The sequence below is a fragment of the Paroedura picta genome, chromosome 3 (genome assembly GCF_049243985.1).
Source record: "Paroedura picta isolate Pp20150507F chromosome 3, Ppicta_v3.0, whole genome shotgun sequence".
NCBI lineage: Eukaryota > Metazoa > Chordata > Lepidosauria > Squamata > Gekkonidae > Paroedura > Paroedura picta.
Window position 1 is genome coordinate 115,110,893 of NC_135371.1, and position 20,004 is coordinate 115,130,896.

Genomic DNA, 20,004 nt, shown 5'->3' on the forward strand with positions numbered 1-20,004 from the left:
CTTATAACAACTGTCTTCTTGGGGATACCATCTCCATGTTGAAAAATTCCTGGTCACTCTGAGTAGAGTGAAAGGTAGCCGGGTGCAAAACAGCCTTCACAGAGAATTCTGTCAAAATAACTTTAATTGGAGGTAAGTTAGAGGGTACAGTATAGGGCGGCTGGGGCAAAGGGTGCCTCTTCACACTGTCAAAAGAGGTTCCTGAATCCTCCGAATCACTAGAGGGCTCAGGGCCTCTGAGCTGGAATAAGGTGCCTGTAGGTTCTCCACTCTGTCCTCCTCCCAGTCTCTTTGGCCAGCCCGTGAGCAAACCTCCCAGCTGTATCTCACCCTGAATCTCTACAGCTTCCTCCTTGCAACTGCTTGCTTTCCTTTCACCAAATTCTTCTTCAGTCTTCTTGCACCTTGACAACTCACCACCCTACTGCTGGCTTCCTCCCTTTTAATATTCCTCCCCCTCTCTAGCTTCTCCCTGTCCAAACTTATTTAAACCATATCCTCTCCTTCTAACTCTGTCTTGTTTCCCTTTTTGTAGGAGTCCCGCCTGGAGGTCCGTGCCCATCTGCACTGATTCTTTCCCTGCTGTCTTTCCCAGGTAAGTAATCCATTTTCCCCTCTTCCCCCCATGTTACCCTCCCCTGAAGCCTCCTTCCTACTATCAACTTACCCCTCTTCTTCACCCTTGCCATGTTCTTGTCCCGCTTCAGATAGGTGTTGTCTTTCTCTACCTTCTACCACGTCAGCTCCTGTGGTGGTAAAGGCAGTCTCTAGGGCCCATCTCCAGTGGGCCTCGGCTCCTTTCAGACAGTGGCAGCTGGCAGGCTTGCACTGAAGTTTCCTGTCTCTGTGGCAGGAGGGTCGGCTATAGCGGCCTGCTCCGCTGCTCTCCTGACCCATGACTGGGGAGTTGGTGGCAGCAGGCGGGCCCGACATGGCGGCAGTGTTCTCTTGGGGTGAGGCTTTCTTTCCTTCAGCATTGGGGTTTTGCATCTTCATTCTCTCATCTGGGTGAGTCTGGGCATCATTCTTCCGTCCTTCCTGCAGGTTCGGGGGGGGTCAAGGGGGACGTCAGACATGGATATGTGGGATTGGAGCCTGAGGAGGGTGGTATTTGTGGAGAGGAGGGACCTCAGCAGGGTACAATGTCATACAGTTTACCCTCCAAAGCAACCATTTTCTTCAGAGGGACTGATCTTTATAGTCTGGGGTATGAATGGGCAGAAAGTTCCAGTTCCATATAAATAACCAGAAGAAGTTCCTGACAGTTAGAGCGGTTTCTCAGTGGAACAGGCTTCCTTGGGAGGTGGTGGGTTCTCCAACTTTGGAAATTTTTAAACAGAGGCTGGATAGCCATCTGACGGAGAGGCTGATTCTGTGGAGGTTCAAGGGGGTGGCCGGATGCAGTGGATGAGCGATAGGGTTGTGAGTGTCCTGCATAGTGCAGGGGGTTGGACTAGATGACCCAGGAGGTCCCTTCAAACTCTATTATTCTATGACTCTTGAGATCTTATATATTCCAACAATTGAATGGATTTATGTAACCATATTTTTCTATAAATAAAAATGGCCAGTTATCAATATTTTTTCCTATGTGGTGCCCTAAGTCTAGTTCTAAGCAAGCAACCAACTTCCGTGTCTCCCTCCCCCATGGAACTTGCAGTACCCCCTAAGCAGTTATCGTATTCTAAGCCCATTCACTTCATAATATTGCATAAAGTTGCCACTGCACAGTTTTGGGTTCCTTACTCAGCACTTTGAATCTAGAATAACTGGCAGGAAAACCCCAGTCTTAACTTGCAGAATGTAGAATCAAAATCCCTTTGACCAAAGCTGATTGAATGTTACCTCTTTTCTTTCTTTTGATAGGCTTTTGTTTGTCTAGAGTTCAGTTCTTTGCTGTACTAATTTTATTTATCATATGAATGAACACCATATAAAATTGCATATAAAAATGATGGGCTTTTTAAAACAATAGTGTACAAAGTCACAATGCAAATCATTTAAATACAAAATAGATGTGTCATGTATAACACTGATTTATTTATTAATGCACAATGCTGAAAATGTGTACATTTTGTAGGGGGGAAAAAATCTGCTTGAGGGAACAAAACAATGCAAAAATAAAGAACTGTAGACTCAATTGGTCCAGGGCAGAAGTCACAGCAAAACAGGACTTGTCAGATTGGAACCCTGGGAACGAGAAATTCAAAATCAGCCTTAGAAAAACAGAGCTCACGGCTCCTCTTTGGTTTTAATAGCTCATTTGGTAAGCAGTGCCCTTTGTCATGCTGGAGCATCGTTTTGTAAGTAAAAGGAATTTAGCTGTTTGTTGTAACTTGTGAAATTGACAGCGGTGTTGCAAGGACAAAATTCACTTGGAACCATTTCAGAAACCCCACAGCAGTTCAATCAGATGAGTTGATCAACATCAGTGAAGTCATTTGCTCTAGCTAAATGGGCCTGTAGCGAGACAAACCACCACAGCAACAACGCGCACACACTCTCCATGCCTCTGGAATCTTGTCATTTAGAAGCTTTTACCTCTCTCATTCAATCTGACATCACTTGTAATCAGATGGAACGTGACAGTAGCAGCTTGACAGGCTGATAATATACTTCACTTGCATAACTTCAGCACTCTAGTACCAGGCACATTTTTTATTTAAGCTGTGTCATCGTTATGTGCAAAAGAGGCAAGTGGCTTTTCTCCACAAATCTGACATGGGAAAGTCAAGGAAACCTTTCAAAGCATTGGTCTGTAATATTTTTCAGCAATGGGGAAAAGTGTATCTGTCCCTAATCATACAGATAGAGTCATATGGTTTTTTTTTTTTTCAGATGCAAGGATTAATATCTCGGAGGAAATGTCATCTATTATCCAGGCATGGTGGTATGCTGTATCTCAACTGTGTTGGTTCTGTTATGAGTGGGAATGAGGCGGGTGACAGGAAGTGTAGTAGGTCAGTTTCAGAACAGCTAGATTCTAGTCTAGTTTCTGATTAAGGGAACTTTGACTTGAAATTTTATACCATGAAAATCATGTAGATCTCTAAGATGCCACTGAAATTGAGTGGTTTTGTTAGGTCCATGGTAGTTGACAACCTAGAAGCAAATGAGGAAGTCCTCCAAGTAGAAAAGCTTGTTGTCATGGGAGGCTGTCATGGGAAACTACTGATGAATTTGCACAAAATTCTTTTCAAATTTCTTCAAAATTCAAGAACTTGCTGTCTTAGGAAGCGTTCTTCTTTTAAACAGTGGTTTTCAGATGCAAAATGGTAGTCTTTAATCCCTATGATTTGAACAAATCCCATACCAATTTTCTTTTTATCACAGGAATACATTGTTTTACTATGAGTTTTTATGTAGGTTATATTTAGTTATAGTACAGACCGTAAACTATTAAGGCCTAAACACCTTGATACTATAAATGGTATCTCTTCCTTTAAATTCCATTCACTCCTTTCTGATCAAACAAAAATGTGTTGAATGAATATGATTATTACATATAATATTACACAAAAGTCTTGTTGACTGGGTGAGAAAAATAGCAGTTGAGAACCCCCCTGATCAAAGGCATAAACAAACTACAAGCTTCAACAGTTCGAGAGCTATTGTAAGCCTTCCATATACGCATTGTCTTTTATTTAGAACACCGTTGTTATTAAATCTTATAATGGTTAAAGAAAGTAAATAAAACAATATACACAAATTACAATATGGAAAGTACATGCTTAGCAAGAGTACATTAGAACGTACCTGTTGTGCATAGGGGAAGAGAATGTGACAGTAAGCTGTTTTGAGACTCCTTAAGGTTGAGGCTAGCAGGTTATTAAAACCTCTTCTTTTTGATCAGAGACAATATTTTTAGGTTGCAATGTTATGGGGTTTTATAGTTTTTATAATGGAGTAATGTATTGTGCAGTTTTTACTGTTTTGTACATATGCCACCTTTTATTAATAATATTTAATAGTATGAAAAAATTAATTGACATGTGAATTGTCTACTAGGGTACAAATTTATCTACGAGAGCTTTGTTCACACAACTAAGATCACTGACAAATGCAGAGCATTGATTGCATATGCCTTCTTCACAAATTATATTGCATATCCAAAAACATCTGGCTAATAACATTGAACCCTATCACTCTCCCCTCTTTTGTGAATAGTCTGTATTGTTTTCCACAGTTGGATTCAGCACCTCTGGGGAAATATTAAGCAGTTTTGTTTAAGAACAGTTCATATGTCCATTGAGGATTTTATCTTGCTGGCTTTCCTGTGTTTTAATGGACTGTCTCAAGCCATCAATGAGATACTGTGGGTTAAAAATGAAATAAATGAAAGGAAATACTTTTAAACAAAACAATATGTAAAGTCATACAGCCATACATCTTAAGTATTCTGCAGAAAATCAGATTCCTTTTGTCCGAGAAAACAGCAAAAGTGACTTGGGTCTGACCTGTCATTTGTCAAAAGCCTAAAAACAATTCATCCTTTAAAATAAAATATACCAAGTAAAACATTCACTTCTGTTATTTGTCATTTTTTAACTTTATTAGTATAATAGAATTACAGTTTGACATAAAATAATGAGCTTTTGCTAAACTCTGTAAAGCATTACATGCGTCTGCCATAAACAACCTCTGTTAATAGAGTTAGGTTTTATTGCCACATCACTGCACGGAGGTGCAATAAACATTCAATGTCATCTTTTTTTTTAATTATCCAAGGAGTAAACAGAAACTGCCCTCTATAAGAGTGTATCATTAATTTCAAGGAAGACTTACTATTATTACATGGTTTAGCAAAGCAGTGTAAAAAAGCTACATAGAGAATGTCTTTGATAAACTGTGCAATCAGGTTTATACAGTATACTATTCACATAGACTGACAAACTAAAAGATGACAAAATGCTGTCATTGCATAGCAAAAAAGCAGACTAGTTAAGTAATATTCACATCTAATGTGCAAAAGGCAGACCAAAAGGGGGCAAAATGGAGAATCGGGAAGGTAAAATGTCCTTAATGAACACACTAGATTAAAACGCCAAAAATAACAAGATAAACAAATACCGAAGTTAAAGAGTCGTAGTTTATTTTTTCTATACATATATCTACACATAATACCAGAAGATTACACATCCTCTTTAATAAGCTCCAATCAGATTAGCTCATCAAGTTTAGACAGGACTAGATGGTAGACAATGAAGCATTTGTTAGGTTTTTTTTTAAGTCTTCTTTCCTAAAGAAAAAAAAGTTAATGAGTTCAGTTTGTAGATACTAAGTGAGCAGCAACCTCTTGATTTACTGAGAAAGAGTATATAAAACATTGCCTGTAACATATATAGATATCAAACAGACTACCTTATTAGCTATTTCAATTGAAAGTCCATGTCACATTGTTGTTGTTGTTTAAATGCATTCACTACTGTGTGTAATGGATTCTGAACCACTGTGCTAATGTTCCCAAAAATCTATCTGACTCGCCAACATTTTGGAAATATTCATTTCTGGAATTGGATCATTGTTTTAAATAACTTCTCAGAAGAAACGAAATTGGCCAGAATTGTTTTGTGGGGATTACTAATAACTTGCAAAACGGACATCTTGTATTTAAAGCCCTTACATATTGTTCCTACAAATATATTGCTACAGTAAAAATGAAATGTAATAAGTTTACTCAATAAAATTTATTTTCCTGTACATTCTTTTGTGTGTGTTTTTCCTGTAGGTAATGCTACATATATTACATCACTTATTGTTAACAGTTATGTATCAGCAAATATAGCAATAATATACAGATGATTTTTGTCTTAAATATTTTACCATTTTCCTACCAAATATAATTCCATATTTTAGAATCCGCGCATTACCTGAGCATACCAGTCATAAGCCTAATGGTAGACACTGGATGACAGTTTCAAACTGCAAGCCACTGTACACAGAGCCACTTTACAAATGGAACAAATCCCAAGCTCTCATCTTTATCTTTGTTTTATTTTTTGCCTTTTCATTTTCTTTCAAGTACCACTGACTTTTTAAAATGCAAGCCCTAAATATGTTTCTTTTTTGTAAAGTATAACAACATATTCAGAGCTGAAAGAGGTGAACCCTACACAATAGTTTAAGAACATAAAAAAGTTTTTAAAATGTACAATCTCATGCTGTATATTTACAGATATTATTGAAATAATAGTGTTTTTTTTTTGTTTTTTGTCTCTTGGCTAACTGTATGTATCAATCTAAAGCTTTTAATGTACCATTTTATAAAATAATACATTCAACATATCTAGAGCTTGCAAAACAGTGCAGGTTTCTTTTCCTTCTTAAAATAAAGCAATCCATTCCAAATCATCCAAATGTTGGTATACCTAATATTTTTCAAGGAATTTGAACTCTGCACTTAATTGTGCAATTGACTGACTGTTACCAAGTCAAGTGACCATCTGATGCTTAAAATAAGATTGTAATGAGAGAGCATATTAAAGCATTCATTATAATTAATGTGCTGTTTTGTGATCACCTGTACCATTAGGAAGTACATTTTTTCCCCTTGTATGTAAATAACACTATATATTTTAAAACTGGTGGTCAGGAATTTAGATAAAAAGAAATCTAGGAAAAATATCTGTATCTTCTGGAATCCACCACTTTGGAAAGATGTATATCTTATAAAAGAATTTAAAATAAGCAGCACTTCAAAAATGGAAAGTACAATACTGTATGTGCAACATGAACATATATAAAGACTGTTTTACCTTCTATCATTTTGCATAAAAATATTTCTCTTCTGACATGTACAGCATCTCTTATGGGGGACATTCAGCAATAGGCTATCTACATGTGGTTTAGATTTCTTACATTTACCTCTCGTTCAAAGTTGCGGTTCAGAATCTGATGTCTACATCACATTGTTACAGCCCTAGAGTACAATTTTAGTATCTTTTCTATTTTTGTATATATATATAATATTTATATTTATATATATCATATACTTTTAATTTATAAAATAAGAAAATCTCCATTTCTTTAAGACAGAGGCAATGAAGGAAATGGGAATTGCTGTGTGTTAAAACCAAAAAAACAATCCCCAGTGCAAAAGAGACTGAACAAATGATATGGTTAGCAGGGTTAGAGCGGAGGGGTTTGGTCTTTAAGCTGAGGCTCTCTATTTAAATAAGTAGCCCAGTACACTAAATTAAAAATTCCAAAAAGTAATGGGAATGCTATTCTTGATAGTCGATCAATTTTGCTGACACTGTTAAACGTTTTCTTGGGTTCCGGAGGTTTTGTTTCTCCTTTGACGTCTTTTGGCTCTATTGTTGCACTTTTAGCAATGGTTGCCAGTCCAGGGTCCCTTGCAATATTAGGGGTGAAGCTTGTGGCTGTTACTGGTGCTGTAAATGAATTATTTTTCATAATGAGGGGATCCTTTACTTTCTTTGGCTAGAAATAAAAAAGAGATTTTAATTGAACACATTTTAATGTTTGTTAAAGTTTATAAATATTGCAATGATGATACTTAACTGAAATATTCTGTGATGTATATAATATAAATATGTCTACTAAGCGTTTGCTAAAAGTAACACAAAGAGGGTGGGCAGCATGTATTCATCAGATTTCAGAAGCTAAGCAAGGTTGGTACTTATTTTTCCTTATGTTACACTTCCTAGTGTTTGGGTTGTATTTGCTGTCTCCAGCTCTTTTGGTCAGCTTCCTAAAGTCCTGGATGTAAGACCAGTAAAGGCATAATTCTGGTTGTCTCCCCATCTCCTTACTCTCATGTAATACATGGTTCCCATACTCAGTGGGTTCCTGGTATGAAAATGATTGAATACTATTGCTCTATGTAACTATAAGTGATACTGCAGTGTAAACTGAATAAGAATGATAAAGCATTGACAAATGATGTGGAAATAATGAACAACAATGTTCACTAATATTTGCATCATGGGTTAAATGATAGTATAGTAAGATTAATATACTTTTAAAAGACATTATTAGATGTAATGCCATGAATTGGAGGCATTCCCATGAAGTCATTGTACTTTATCATTTATACTTTATATCTTCTGCTATCGAAACATCATAATGAGAATGACTAGAATAAATATTCAGAAACGCCTCCCTACAGCTACTCCAATATTCAGTCCACAAAATAACTTACTATATTTTTAATTTTTGGGGGGTGAACTGAATATCTCTGGAGAGCTAGCTGGAAGAGCTGTGGATACACTAACATATATATAACTTCCCTTTAAAAAACAATCTCTAATTTTAATGCAAAACAAGGATCAAAAGGGCTACATAAGAAACACTGGCAAACCATTTGCCAGACTGAAGATAATTTTGGGGAGCAGTCTCCAGCTAAGCTTAAGGAGCTACAGTCTTCAAAGTGGTACTGGTCTTCAAACTAACAGAAACTCTAGTACAAGCCTAGATGTGTTTGTGCACACCAGGGATGTTGTTTGGATACCATGGATGGTCTAGTTTGCAGATGAAGACCTGAATGGGTATTTCTCTCAGTATTATGGCATACCTTGCATATACAGCCACTGTGAACACCCTTTTGAAGGCCTACTCATAGCCTTCATAGGCTTTGAAGGCCTACGTAGCCTTCCACTTTTCCAGACCCAATTTTAGCAGAGAAAGGGAGAGTCAGTGTAAAGCTGACATAGATATGAGGACATTTCTTGAACCAAATACTGTTAAGACACAAAATATTTATTATTTCTTAATTTGTAGGTTAATTCAGCTCCTGGGTGGTCTGCAATCTAGAGAAGAGTTTGCTAACTTTCTTTATTCCATTGTCAATCCTGTTGAATTCAGATTGCTTTGGATTCGGGTCTTCCTCTCCCCCCCCTCCCCATTGAAACAGGAAAGTGTTCTGCACATGGTTAGGGTAGTTTAGAGGGGGGGGGGAGCCAAGCCTCTTTCTTTCTTTTCTTGAAGGGGGGGAGAGCAGCCAGGCAGGAAGCCTCTTTCTTTTCTTGGAGGGGTGGGGAAAAGATCGAAAAAGGCAGAGGAGGGAAGAAAAATCCAGGACCGACAGAAGTTGAGAGAAATTGGGGGCTTCTCCTTTAAGGCAAGCGTGTCACATGATCAGAGGTTCTCTACCACGGAGCTTGGTTTCCCAATCCAGATTTTAAAATATATTGAGCATTAAAAGCACTCCAAGATACTGCACAATAAAGGTAGGGTCGCTCCTGATCAATCCTTCTTGCTGCAGAAGGAAAATTTAAATCGCCCCAAATCCAAACGGAAATTGCATTCTGTGTAGAGGGCAGGGACTGAATCGATCTGGGGTTGGAATAAAAGCTCCATGCAGTTTACACCTAGAAGATCCAGCAGGAGTTGATATTGGCACTTAAATCAGTAGAGTAGCAAAGATGAGGTAATAAGAACTCCTGCCCTGGGTATAATGTGTACAGAAGGCACAAAAGGGATGATGTAATATGCTGTCAGTTAAAACAATATTAAATTGTGTAATGTTTTCTCTTTTGGTACTGAACGATTAATCATGTTTCCAAGATGGTAGGTGAAAAGCCAAATAACAAATTTTGAGAGGGCTTGACTGAGTGATGTCATCGCAATTGGCTTTGTGCCTACAGAATGACACAGTAAAGTCCATTCAGCCACTGAATGTGTTTGGGGGATGGGAAGACATTGGAGACATATGGCACAACCCACAGGAGTAATCTGTGTAGCAGTAATTTTGATCAATACTCTTTGAGATCTGTAAGTATTTTTCATTACCAGATGCTAAGTTACAAGCACTGCACCTACTCAAGAAGTCTTTCTGAGATGTACAGCTAGAGGAGACACATTTTGGAGGCTACCACACAACTGTGGAAACTACCCTGGAAGAATTGCAAAATTCAACTCTGCCTTTTTTTAAAGCACCCCAATATTTGTTTTCTTGGGGTGTTTTTTGGTTTCTGGCATTTCATTTTTGTTGTTGCTGTTGTTGTTGTTCCTCTTTTCAAATAAATCCCAGATAACTAATGACCATATTATTATTGTTTAAAGGCATGGAAAAGAATGGAAGATTGGAGAAAAGAAATCTTTCATATGCTTTAGAGCAGTGGCCCCCAACCTTTTTATCACCGGGGACCGGTCAATGCTTGAAAATTTTACTGAGGCCCAGGGGGGGGTAGTCTTTTGCCAAGTGACGTCGTCGCCGCCTGAGCCCCTGCTCCACTTGCTTTCCTGCCGGTGCCCCTAACTTCCCGCCACCTGCTGGGGGGTGCTGCCAGCCATGGAGGGAGCCCCAGCCATGGCAGCCGCTGGAGAACACCAAGGTGAGCTGGCGGCAGAGTGGCAGGGCAGCCCCCAAGGCAGTAGCTGGGGAGGAGAACAAGGAGCCACGGTCCGGTACTGACTGATCTACGGACCGAGACCAGTCCCCGGACCGGGGGTTGGAGACCATTGCTTTAGAGCATAACAACAGCAGTATGTTTCTACCTAATGGATGAGGTAAGCACAGTTAATCCATCTGCAGAGTAGAATCAAAATTTATTCAAGGGCAGGAGTCCTTGCACTAGCTGTCCACTATCAGGAGTAGTTTCCACCTTTTTGAGATTTGTTTTCATTCTAACTTATTTAGTGCTTCCTAACATTTCTCTTTTAAACCTGTAGTCCTTGTCAGCTTGTCATTCTGGTAATAAGAAATTACTCCAGCTCACTGAGAAACTCCATAGATAACTGATACAAACTGCTGGAGTGTATTTCAACAGTATTCTAGCATCTGCAGAGGTTTCCTATAAGCTTGTGGACAGAAATTGACTGGTTGCAACAGGACAAAGAAGATAAGCTTCACAGAGATGCCAAGCCCATCAAACCTGGGATTCTCTTATTAGTGGGAGACCAGTAAGAACTAGACCTGCTGATTACTAGGAGGTTATGAGGATTGTCAGAAATAGCACAAGTCAAATGTGGGGGGAGGGGGTGCCCTTTGCCTGGAGGTTCAAAGATAGTGTTGACCTCTGATCAGGTGCCATCATACACAAGGGGATAGGGGACATCATGGAATACATTTGAATATTTAAAATATTCCGGGATTTGTTTAGACATGGCATGGGCCCTTTATGCACAGTGCCAGATTCCGCACGCTGGCTTTACACCGGCGCTAGAAGGCCTGGCCGAGGTAAGTGCAGCGGCATGGGCGGGAGAGGTGGGGAGGGGCCGGGGGGAGCGGGGCCAGCTTCGTGCCACCATAGAGCCCGCAGGGGCGGGCCTGGGTGGCCCGACAAGCCCAGCGCTGCCGATTATGCACAGCACCGGGCCGCCGCAGCCCAGGCTTACCTAGGAAGCTCCGGAAGATCCCGCGTTCGCTTAACGCGGGTCTTCTGGAGCCCCAGCCCGGGAGGTGCCTGCACTTGTGGTGGCGGCGTGCGTTCTTGGTGATTTTAACGAAACGCGGATTCTTCTGGAGGTCTGAGTCTCCTGAGGGCTCAGGCAAGGGCTAGGTCAGGCTAGCCCTGTACATAATTGGAGGAGCCGTGCTTTTGGCCCAAGTTCTCCTCCCCCCACACCTATGGTGTCCCTCCTGGGACGCCTCTTGCCAATGCCAGCTCCGTGGATCCGCGGAGCTGACAGGGGCATCCCCCTGTCCCCACCATGGTGGGAGAGCAGCATGCTGCTCCCCACCATCATGCGGTGGGGGCCCCATGCCCTTGCTCCCCACCACTGCTGCTGCTGCCACTTCAAAGTGCTCCTGGCACTTCTGGCCCCCGTTGTATGCACGGGGCCATTGCGCCGGGGTCGCTGGCATGCACCGGGAGTTATGCCCCATTGCATACACGGGGGGATGGCAGGGCTTTGTTCCCCACTACAACTGCACGGCAGCAGCGTGGCATAGCTGCCCTCATGCATAATGGGTCACAGTGAGGTAAGTTTGGGTCACATAATGGGTCACAGTGAGAGTGTTTGATCACCAAGCGATCCTCTGTGGCAGAATGTGGCTTTGAAACTGATTCTCCCAGAACTTGTCTGCCTTAACCACACTAGTTTAGTGTATCAAAGATGTCACATTGCTGATAGATATTTCACAAATACAATTTATTACTTGTGGCTCTAGGGGAGAGGGAGGTAGTGACAGCATGGGGAGGATAGATCACGAAACACCTAGCTGAATGAAAATAAGGCAATGAATGTGCAAATTCACTTTTGACTACCTTCTGATTATGCAAACAGAGAGAAACAAACCTATCCAATGGCAATACACTAGATATATTCATAAAAGAAAGAAAGTGTCCTTCTGTCAAAACAGATGTCCTACAGAATAAAGAAATAAGGAAAACTACAAAAAAGGACACTTTTCTTTTTTTATGAATATATTTATTGTATTGCTATTGGATAGGTCTGTTTCTCTCTGTTTGGTTTAATTATTAGACTGTCCTTCTTATACTCTTGTATGATACCTTCTGATAAAGTACTGGAATGAGTCCCAAATTTCAAAGGACATTTCAATATTATTTCCGGGTGAACGGGGCGCAACCAGAAGCGGCGCCCGGATCACCGCGTGCATAATCGGTTACTCTGGGTTTTGCCGCCGTCGTGCCCCGTCCCATGCATAACTGGTGTGCGTTGCGTCTTCCCCCTCTGCTATTTCCATGTGACCCGAAATCACTGGTTCGGCGGCCGTGCATAATGGGCCTTAGTCCTGCTCTGCAATTCACCTTGAGTCTTTGTGAGAAAGGTGCTACAAAAATGAAGTGAATAAGTTCAAAACCAACCCAGCTAGGTTTCAATTTAGGGAAGCCATTTGAATGTTGTTTGTGCTATTACTGGGTAAGATTTAGGAACTGTGAAAAAAAAATCCATGTACTTTTGCTGAATGGGACTGCAAGCTCATGTTGCCAATGCCACATTCTAAAATGTATATTAATACTGTGATTACCTTTTCTGGAACAACGCTTTTGCCATCCCACGCATAGCCTCTCTTTGTGAAGTAGTTAACTGTTGCAAATTCAATCAATGCAGAGAAGACAAATGCATAACACACAGCTATAAACCAATCCATCGCTGTGGCATAGGCCACCTTGGGAAGGGAATTTCGCGCACTGATGCTCAAGGTAGTCATTGTTAGTACGGTTGTCACTCCTGAAAAGCAAGGACATTTTGGATATTGTTAGATCTCCTTTTAATGCACACAAGTAATCTCACTTATTCTGTAGGCTACTGTAATTAAAAATTAGATGATCGATGTTTCCAGATTCCAAATACTTGTTTCCAAATACTTGTTCCTTGTTAGAAAGAGGGCTTTTCAGTTGCCCAGGATCCAAAGGAATCTCTCAGGATAATTTTATTTTTATTTTGAACAGATCATCACGTCATATTTTAATGTGATTCAAAACTCTTTTTCTTCTTCAAAAGCAGTTTTGTGCAGGGGAAATGCTGTTTGAGAAACATGACAGAAAGACTAGGAAGGCATGTAGTGACAGATATTTCAGATCCTGGGTGTTGGTAGAAAACAAATATTTTCCCCCAATACTGAACATGTGTTGTGCAGCTACTCTAACTCTCTTTTACACACTGAGATCCTAGACAAACATCCCCTTATGATGTCTCTATAAAATATTTTCCATCTTAAATATGCACTGATTACAGGAAATGAAACTTGGTTTGCAATTTGAGGAAAATGGAATGGGGGGGGGGGAAACATTGAGAATAAAATGGGTAGCATTAGGCAGAGGGAAGTCATCACCTGAGCCAGCCTTAGGGATGCCGGTCACCAGGAGGGACCTGAGGACCACCACTCTGGTGTTAGACCTCATCTCCTGGAGACAGAGATCAGTTACCTTGAAGAAAATGGTTGTTTTGAAGGGTGGACTCCACACACTCCCAGCGCCACCCCCAAGGTATCCCCAACCCAGAGCTGGCAACTGTACCGGGCACCACTGAACAATGAATATTCTCAGAGTTTAGAATTATTACAATTTTTGTTATCCACCAGGAGGGTCACTACTTATATTTCCTGTTTGGGACTCTGAAGTATCTTGGCTCATCCCCAATGAAGTACAATAATTTTACCCACATGGATTCAGATACCATTTTCCCAGGTCATCCCTGAGTTGGATGCACTGGCTTTACCATCACAATATTTAAAAATTAAATGTATGGCACTTTTGACTGCATTCCTCTTCCTTTCCTTCCTGAATTCTATTGCACATTATTGCAACAACATTTTCATGTATCTCTCCCTGTGCTTAAAGGCTACTTATGAATGTTGATTAAATAAGGGGGGGGGGGAGATGCCACTGTGGTAGTAGACTTTCCATTCCACACCAGCTGCTGAACAATCATCTTTTAACTAGGCATGGAGCTTTTACTGATAGTAAGAAGTATGCACCTCTATTACATTGCTTATCGTTGTGTTAAATCACATAGTCACCAGTTACCTTGACAACTGCAGCTATTTCCTGTATTAAATCTCACCTACAGTAGATTTCTGCTGTATCGAGAGTTAGCCAAAACACACAGAAATCTGAAATAACCTGCATTACCTATAGTATGTATTATTTATTGTCAAAGTGGGGAGGGTTGAAGACCAAATCCAAGCATTTTGTTATCAGTCGTCCTTGTTCTGCAGTGTCACTTTCTGCATAACAATCTGCATCGGAAAATCAGCAAGCAGACTTCCACAGTTAGGCTCATTGAGCCTACAGAATTTAGTGGGATTTAAGATTTCGAACCATGAGTAGAAGTGCAATCTAATTTTGCTTAGTCTCTGTCTGATTTTATAGGATTATATTAATATATTTAGGCTTCCTCCCCTCCTTTAGGGCGTTGCTATCAAAGCAGTCCTAGGGAGGATGAAAGCATTCAGGGAACTGTTCAGCTGCTGCATGAGCATCTCTTAAGGGATTTCCGCACCAGCTACGCCCTCCATTTTAAAGTGCTAGTTGGTGAATCCCAAAAAGTGGATTCACCAACATATGTAGTGCTACCTACCAAAGAGGTAACCAGGAGGCCACCAGCAAAAAAAATTTATGGCAGCGAAGAAGCGCTATCTCTGCCTACAATGTCTCACCCTCACACCTGCCTCCCTCTCCCTTCTCCTGGGGACGGGAGTTGTTTTTATTTAGTGAACTGCCTTGAGTAACAAATAGGCATTCAATCATGCAGGTAAAGGCAAAAAAATTTTTTCCCCAAAGTTGTAGTACAAAGTATGCCTCTCTAAGCTTCCCTCACCTAATTAGGAATGAGATTTATTTTTAAAAGAAGCAAGACTTGTGATTCCAGAAGCAGTGGCAATAAAGAAGCACTATGTATCTATGATTAGATGTATAGGCATTTGAATGGAGAACTATTGATTTTTTAAAAATTAGCAGGCATCGCAGGCCCTTTAAAGCATGAAGAAAGGGGATTGGTTGCCTGGCTTGATTGACAGGCGGAAGAAAGTCACATATAAATCGTGTTACTCTCTTCTGACATTTCTAGCAGCGTTTGTGGAGGGGGAGAAGCGTGAAATGGTGGCAGAGAAGAGCAAGACTGTAAAAAAGACAATTGTCAGAGACAAATGACATTGTATCTGAGGAAGTGTGCATGCACACAAAAGCTCATACCTTGAATAAAACTTGGTTGGTCTTAAAGGTGCCACTTGACTCTAAATTTATTTAGAGATATGTTGTCATATTGCCTGATGCTGCTACACTATGCTCGCTGCCACTATGGCAATTCCACAGTCTCCTGCCCTAGCACTTCACAGCAACCCTCTGCAGAGAATGGGACAGGCCCAGGGGAATTAGCGTGCTCCCTAAGCCACCTCATTCTGGGAAGGCTCCCCAGACTCCATCAAAAATTGCAACATATTCCAGAAAAACCCTAGAAACAAAAAAAGCAAAACACCTCTCCTAAGTGCAGCCCCCCCCCCCAACAATAGCTGCAGCCAATGACACCCCTGTGTACTGGTAGCAAAATCTCCTCCCTGCACCAAATCACAGGTGCCACCTCCCACACGCACACACGCACTACATAAACCTAGGTCAGGACACCCCATAACTCAGGTGAGAGGGTGGGCAGCACAGGACTCCGTTTCTGCAGTTACAAAGACAAAATGCCAGCTTCCAAACTTTTGTCTGACTCTAGGCTCTTCCCATGGTTGTTGCCATTGGGGGCTGGTGGTGTCTTGTCCACTTCATGAGCACCCTTCTCCTGTGGGCTATGGAGGGGCATTTTGCTTGTTTGTTTATATTTGGGTTTAACCGTTCCTCCAAGCATGCCAACATGGGGAGGTTTACAACAATATTAGAACATCTAACATTAAAATTATTAGAACAGTTCAAAACAATAAAGTACATTTCAGATTCCATTATACACCTGTGTACAAGCTTTGCTTGCTGATACGACTCCTATTCCAAGGGAGGGTTGTTATAAGGCTCTTGTAGGAGGGGCCAACTCAATGTTGTTCTATGGTTCAGTGGCCTCAACCAAATACCTGGATTAAGGACTCTGTTTTGCAGGCCCTTTGGAACTGTGTAAGCTCCTGAAGGCCCGCAGTTCTTCCAGGAGCTCATTCAACGAGGCTGGGGCCAGGACCAAGAAGGCACTGACACTGGTTGAGATTACACGTCAATCTCAGGGACCAAAGATCACCAGCCAGTTTGAATTAGCAGAGTGCAGAGCTCTTTGGAGGTATAGTTGGGCCATGTGCCCCTGTTGGGGCTCTGCCATCTTCCTTCCCTGTCCTCTGGGGATCGGGGAGGGGGAAGAGTGACCTCAAGTGACTGTGGCTGCATCAGAAGGCAGTAATAGGCTGTACGTGTGTGTGCCACTCAGAAGAATATCCTTGAGAGCTGTTGCCTGGCTGGTGGGTGTTGCTTGGGTTGTAGGAACTGCAGCATGCTCATTATGCAGTCTGCCCCTGGGGTGGGGTGTGTGGAGATGTCATTATTATTTTTCCCCTGTGGAATGTTCAAGGGAATCAGACCAGAGCTGCTTCTATTACATTGGCAGCTGGGCACCACCACCACAGCAGCTCTCAGATTTGGGCTATAAAGCAAAAAACAATCCATTAAACACAGAGAATGGAAGACAGGGAAAAATATCAAGGGTTTTTTTTTTGGGGGGGGGGCGGGGGAATGACTTTTTAAAAGGCTAACCAATGAGTCAGGTTGGCTTTTGTCCAACATATGAAGCAACCCATAGGCAGCAGTTTGTTCTCTGTATGGGTCTTAGTATAAGTGCCAGATTCAGACTCATCCATTTGGCTCCCTTTCTCATAGGATAATGCAACTGAGTTGTGTTTTAATAGAACTACTGCATAGGTTTGCCAAGAGAAAATCATAAATAGGAGGAAGACAATGATCCTTTTTGCATGGAGTTCTATGGCCCTATAAAAGATTCCTTAGATGAGAAGAATGTCAGCTTAATAGCTTTAAATCACAGGTTTCTTTCACTTTCAGGCACACCTTCACACAAAAGAGAAATATATTGCTGATTCCCTTCTCCCATTGCAGACATCCACACTGTACCTGTGGCTGTCAGAGCAAGCCCTTTAGGCCTGAGCAGCAACAGGAAACTTCAAACTGTCTCCATTTCTCTTCCATTGAATTTTTGAACTGATGTCCTATGCCTAAAAAGGGATCATTTAGTTTAAAAAGCTGGTTCAAGGCAGCTCTTCTATATAGTTCCCCTCAGTCAAGGGGAAAAAACACTTTTCATCTCATCCCTTAAGCAGTCCACTTCTCTGCTACTAACCCCTTAACGGTTGTTTTTAGCTGCTGTTTTTCAAATACCCTTCTCTCAATATTCCATCCACACTTATTGCTTGCTCTTAGAGAGAGGCAGAATCCAGTGTGCCCATTACTGGAAGACAAGTAATCCAGGCTGTCAAGCATGGGGAGGTGCAGGCAAGGGGAGGAACCTGTGGGGATGAGTCACATATTTTAAAAAGACAGTGAATAGATTTTTTTGGAGGGCGGGGGTGGGAGAGAGATGATATCAGCAGAAGGTTAGGAGCCTACACATGGCTAGGAAAGCAGAGGAACAGCTGGGATTGGTGAAGACCCATTATGTAAACAAGGTGAACAAAAAATTCATAAATGCTGACAGCATCACAAGGAATTTATATACAAAGCCAACAATTCATATTTAACAAACACATACAATACCGTGATTAGAGTGATCTGCAAGATTAAGAATATTGCCAAGTTTCTGCAGGTCCACAATGCCACAATTGCAAGTTTGACAAAGCCAGTGAAGTTGTGGACTGTAAACTGGGCATGGTGCCATGTTGTGAGGCACTGTGCCAGAAAAGAAAAAGCTGTTTTGCACCGGTTTGCACCTATCACTGTATTGTGTTTGTTTGTTAAATGTGAGTCGTTGTGATACTGTCAGCATTTTTTAAAAACAATGTTGGCCTTGCTTACATAGTGGGTTTTTGTATTTGGCTTAATGTATTCTCATGGTATACTGTTGTTGATATTGGGATTGGTGAAGAAGCTCTGAGCTGCAAGCTGGAAGCAGCAATAGCAGGGAAAGGGAAGGATAAGACTGCACTAGGCAGTAAAGGTGACAGAGTTCCCAGGAAGATAACATGGAAAGAGGAAACATGCAAGAACAGGAACCAATCAGAAGGAAGCTGATATAATGTAGAAAGTCATGCATGTATAACAAACACTTTTCTACATTATAATTTTATAACAAATCATAATGAAACAAACACTTTTGCTATGTTATAATTTTATAACCAACCATGAGACGGGGGCAAAGAAAAGAATGGAATGTATAAAAGAAAGTTGTTATCTTTGCTGCATCAAAGAAAATTGGTTTTCATTGGGCTGTAGACAGTTTTTACTTCCTTTAAATTTTAACCCTTTGTGGTCCCCATTTGGCTGGGATGGCAGGGAGCACCCCTTTTTGTGTGGAACAATATCACAAGAGTCCCAGAATACAGGCAAGATCTGAAGAAAATATCTGCTTCCAGTAGATACTTTTGTGAATACTCTCAAACTGACCTGTTGTTACTGAAGCCTGTAAGTTAGAGCTACCAAACCTCTGGCTTTGAGATAAGCCCCCTACCTCCAGTCAGTGGTGAAACTGCTACAATATTATATTATTCAGTGTTCACTGACTTTTGAATGACCAACAATTTGGTTAAAAAACGGCACTTACCAAACACAGTCCTTGCTGGAACAGATTCTCTGTTGAGCCAAAAAGAAACCTGTGATAATATCACAGTCATAATGCATGGCAGATATGTCTGAATGACAAAGTATCCAATTTTTCTCTTCAAGTGGAAATAGGTAGTCATCACAACATATTCTCCTGGAGAAAAAACAGTAACAATGCTGAATATCAGATGCTTTCTTAAAAATATATATACATGGATTTCTTCCCTATGAAACTGCACAGGAAATAATTTGTAAATAATTATAGATATTTAATGTGAAACATTACATATGGAGATTGCAATTCATATCTAGCTATTACAGATTATGCTAATTAATCAACGCTAATCAGAATGGCTACTCTGAATCAGGGGTGGAAAGATCAGTCAGATATTGGTAATTTTAAAATTAGTATATTTATTTTGGAGCCCAAAAAAGTCAGAAGGAGTGGTAAGGAGAAGAGAGACTGAATTGGCAGAATATAACAGATGGGTAGTGCCTTCCTTAGCAGAGTTATATCTTTCCAAGCCCACTGAAGTAAATGGGGGTAGAAGGATGTAGCTCTGCTTTACAATGGATCTGAGGGACATTTCCAACTAGTAGAATTACATAGAAGAAGAAGAAGAGTTGGTTCTTATATGCTGCTTTTCCCTACCCAAAGGAGGCTCAAAGCGGTTTACCTTCCCATTTCTCTCCCCACAACAGACACTCTCTGTGGTGGGTGAAGCTGAGAGAGCCCTGATACCACTGCTCAGTCAGAACAGTTTTCTCAGTGCCATGGCGAGCCCAAGGTCACCCAGCTGGTTGCATGTGAGGGAGTGCAGAATCGAACCCGGCATGCCAGATTAGAAGTCCGCACTCCTAACCACTACACCAAACTGGCTCTCATAGA

General features: G+C 41.0%; 1 protein-coding gene across 4 annotated transcripts in view; it reads right to left on the reverse strand.

The window, feature by feature from the left end:
* Nucleotides 1–5,071: 5,071 nt before the first annotated feature.
* GABRA1 (gamma-aminobutyric acid type A receptor subunit alpha1) overlaps nucleotides 5,072–20,004 on the reverse strand; it is a 53,748-nt gene continuing 38,815 nt past the window's right edge. For all 4 annotated transcript variants that reach the window (XM_077327199.1, XM_077327197.1, XM_077327198.1 and 1 more), the window contains exons 8-10: nucleotides 19,117–19,269; nucleotides 12,899–13,101; nucleotides 5,072–7,443 (exon numbers count right to left, since the gene is read on the reverse strand). In XM_077327199.1, coding sequence (XP_077183314.1) covers nucleotides 7,129–7,443; nucleotides 12,899–13,101; nucleotides 19,117–19,269 — 671 coding nt within the window. In that variant the 3' untranslated portion in view covers nucleotides 5,072–7,128. The remainder of the gene's footprint in view (nucleotides 7,444–12,898; nucleotides 13,102–19,116; nucleotides 19,270–20,004) is intronic.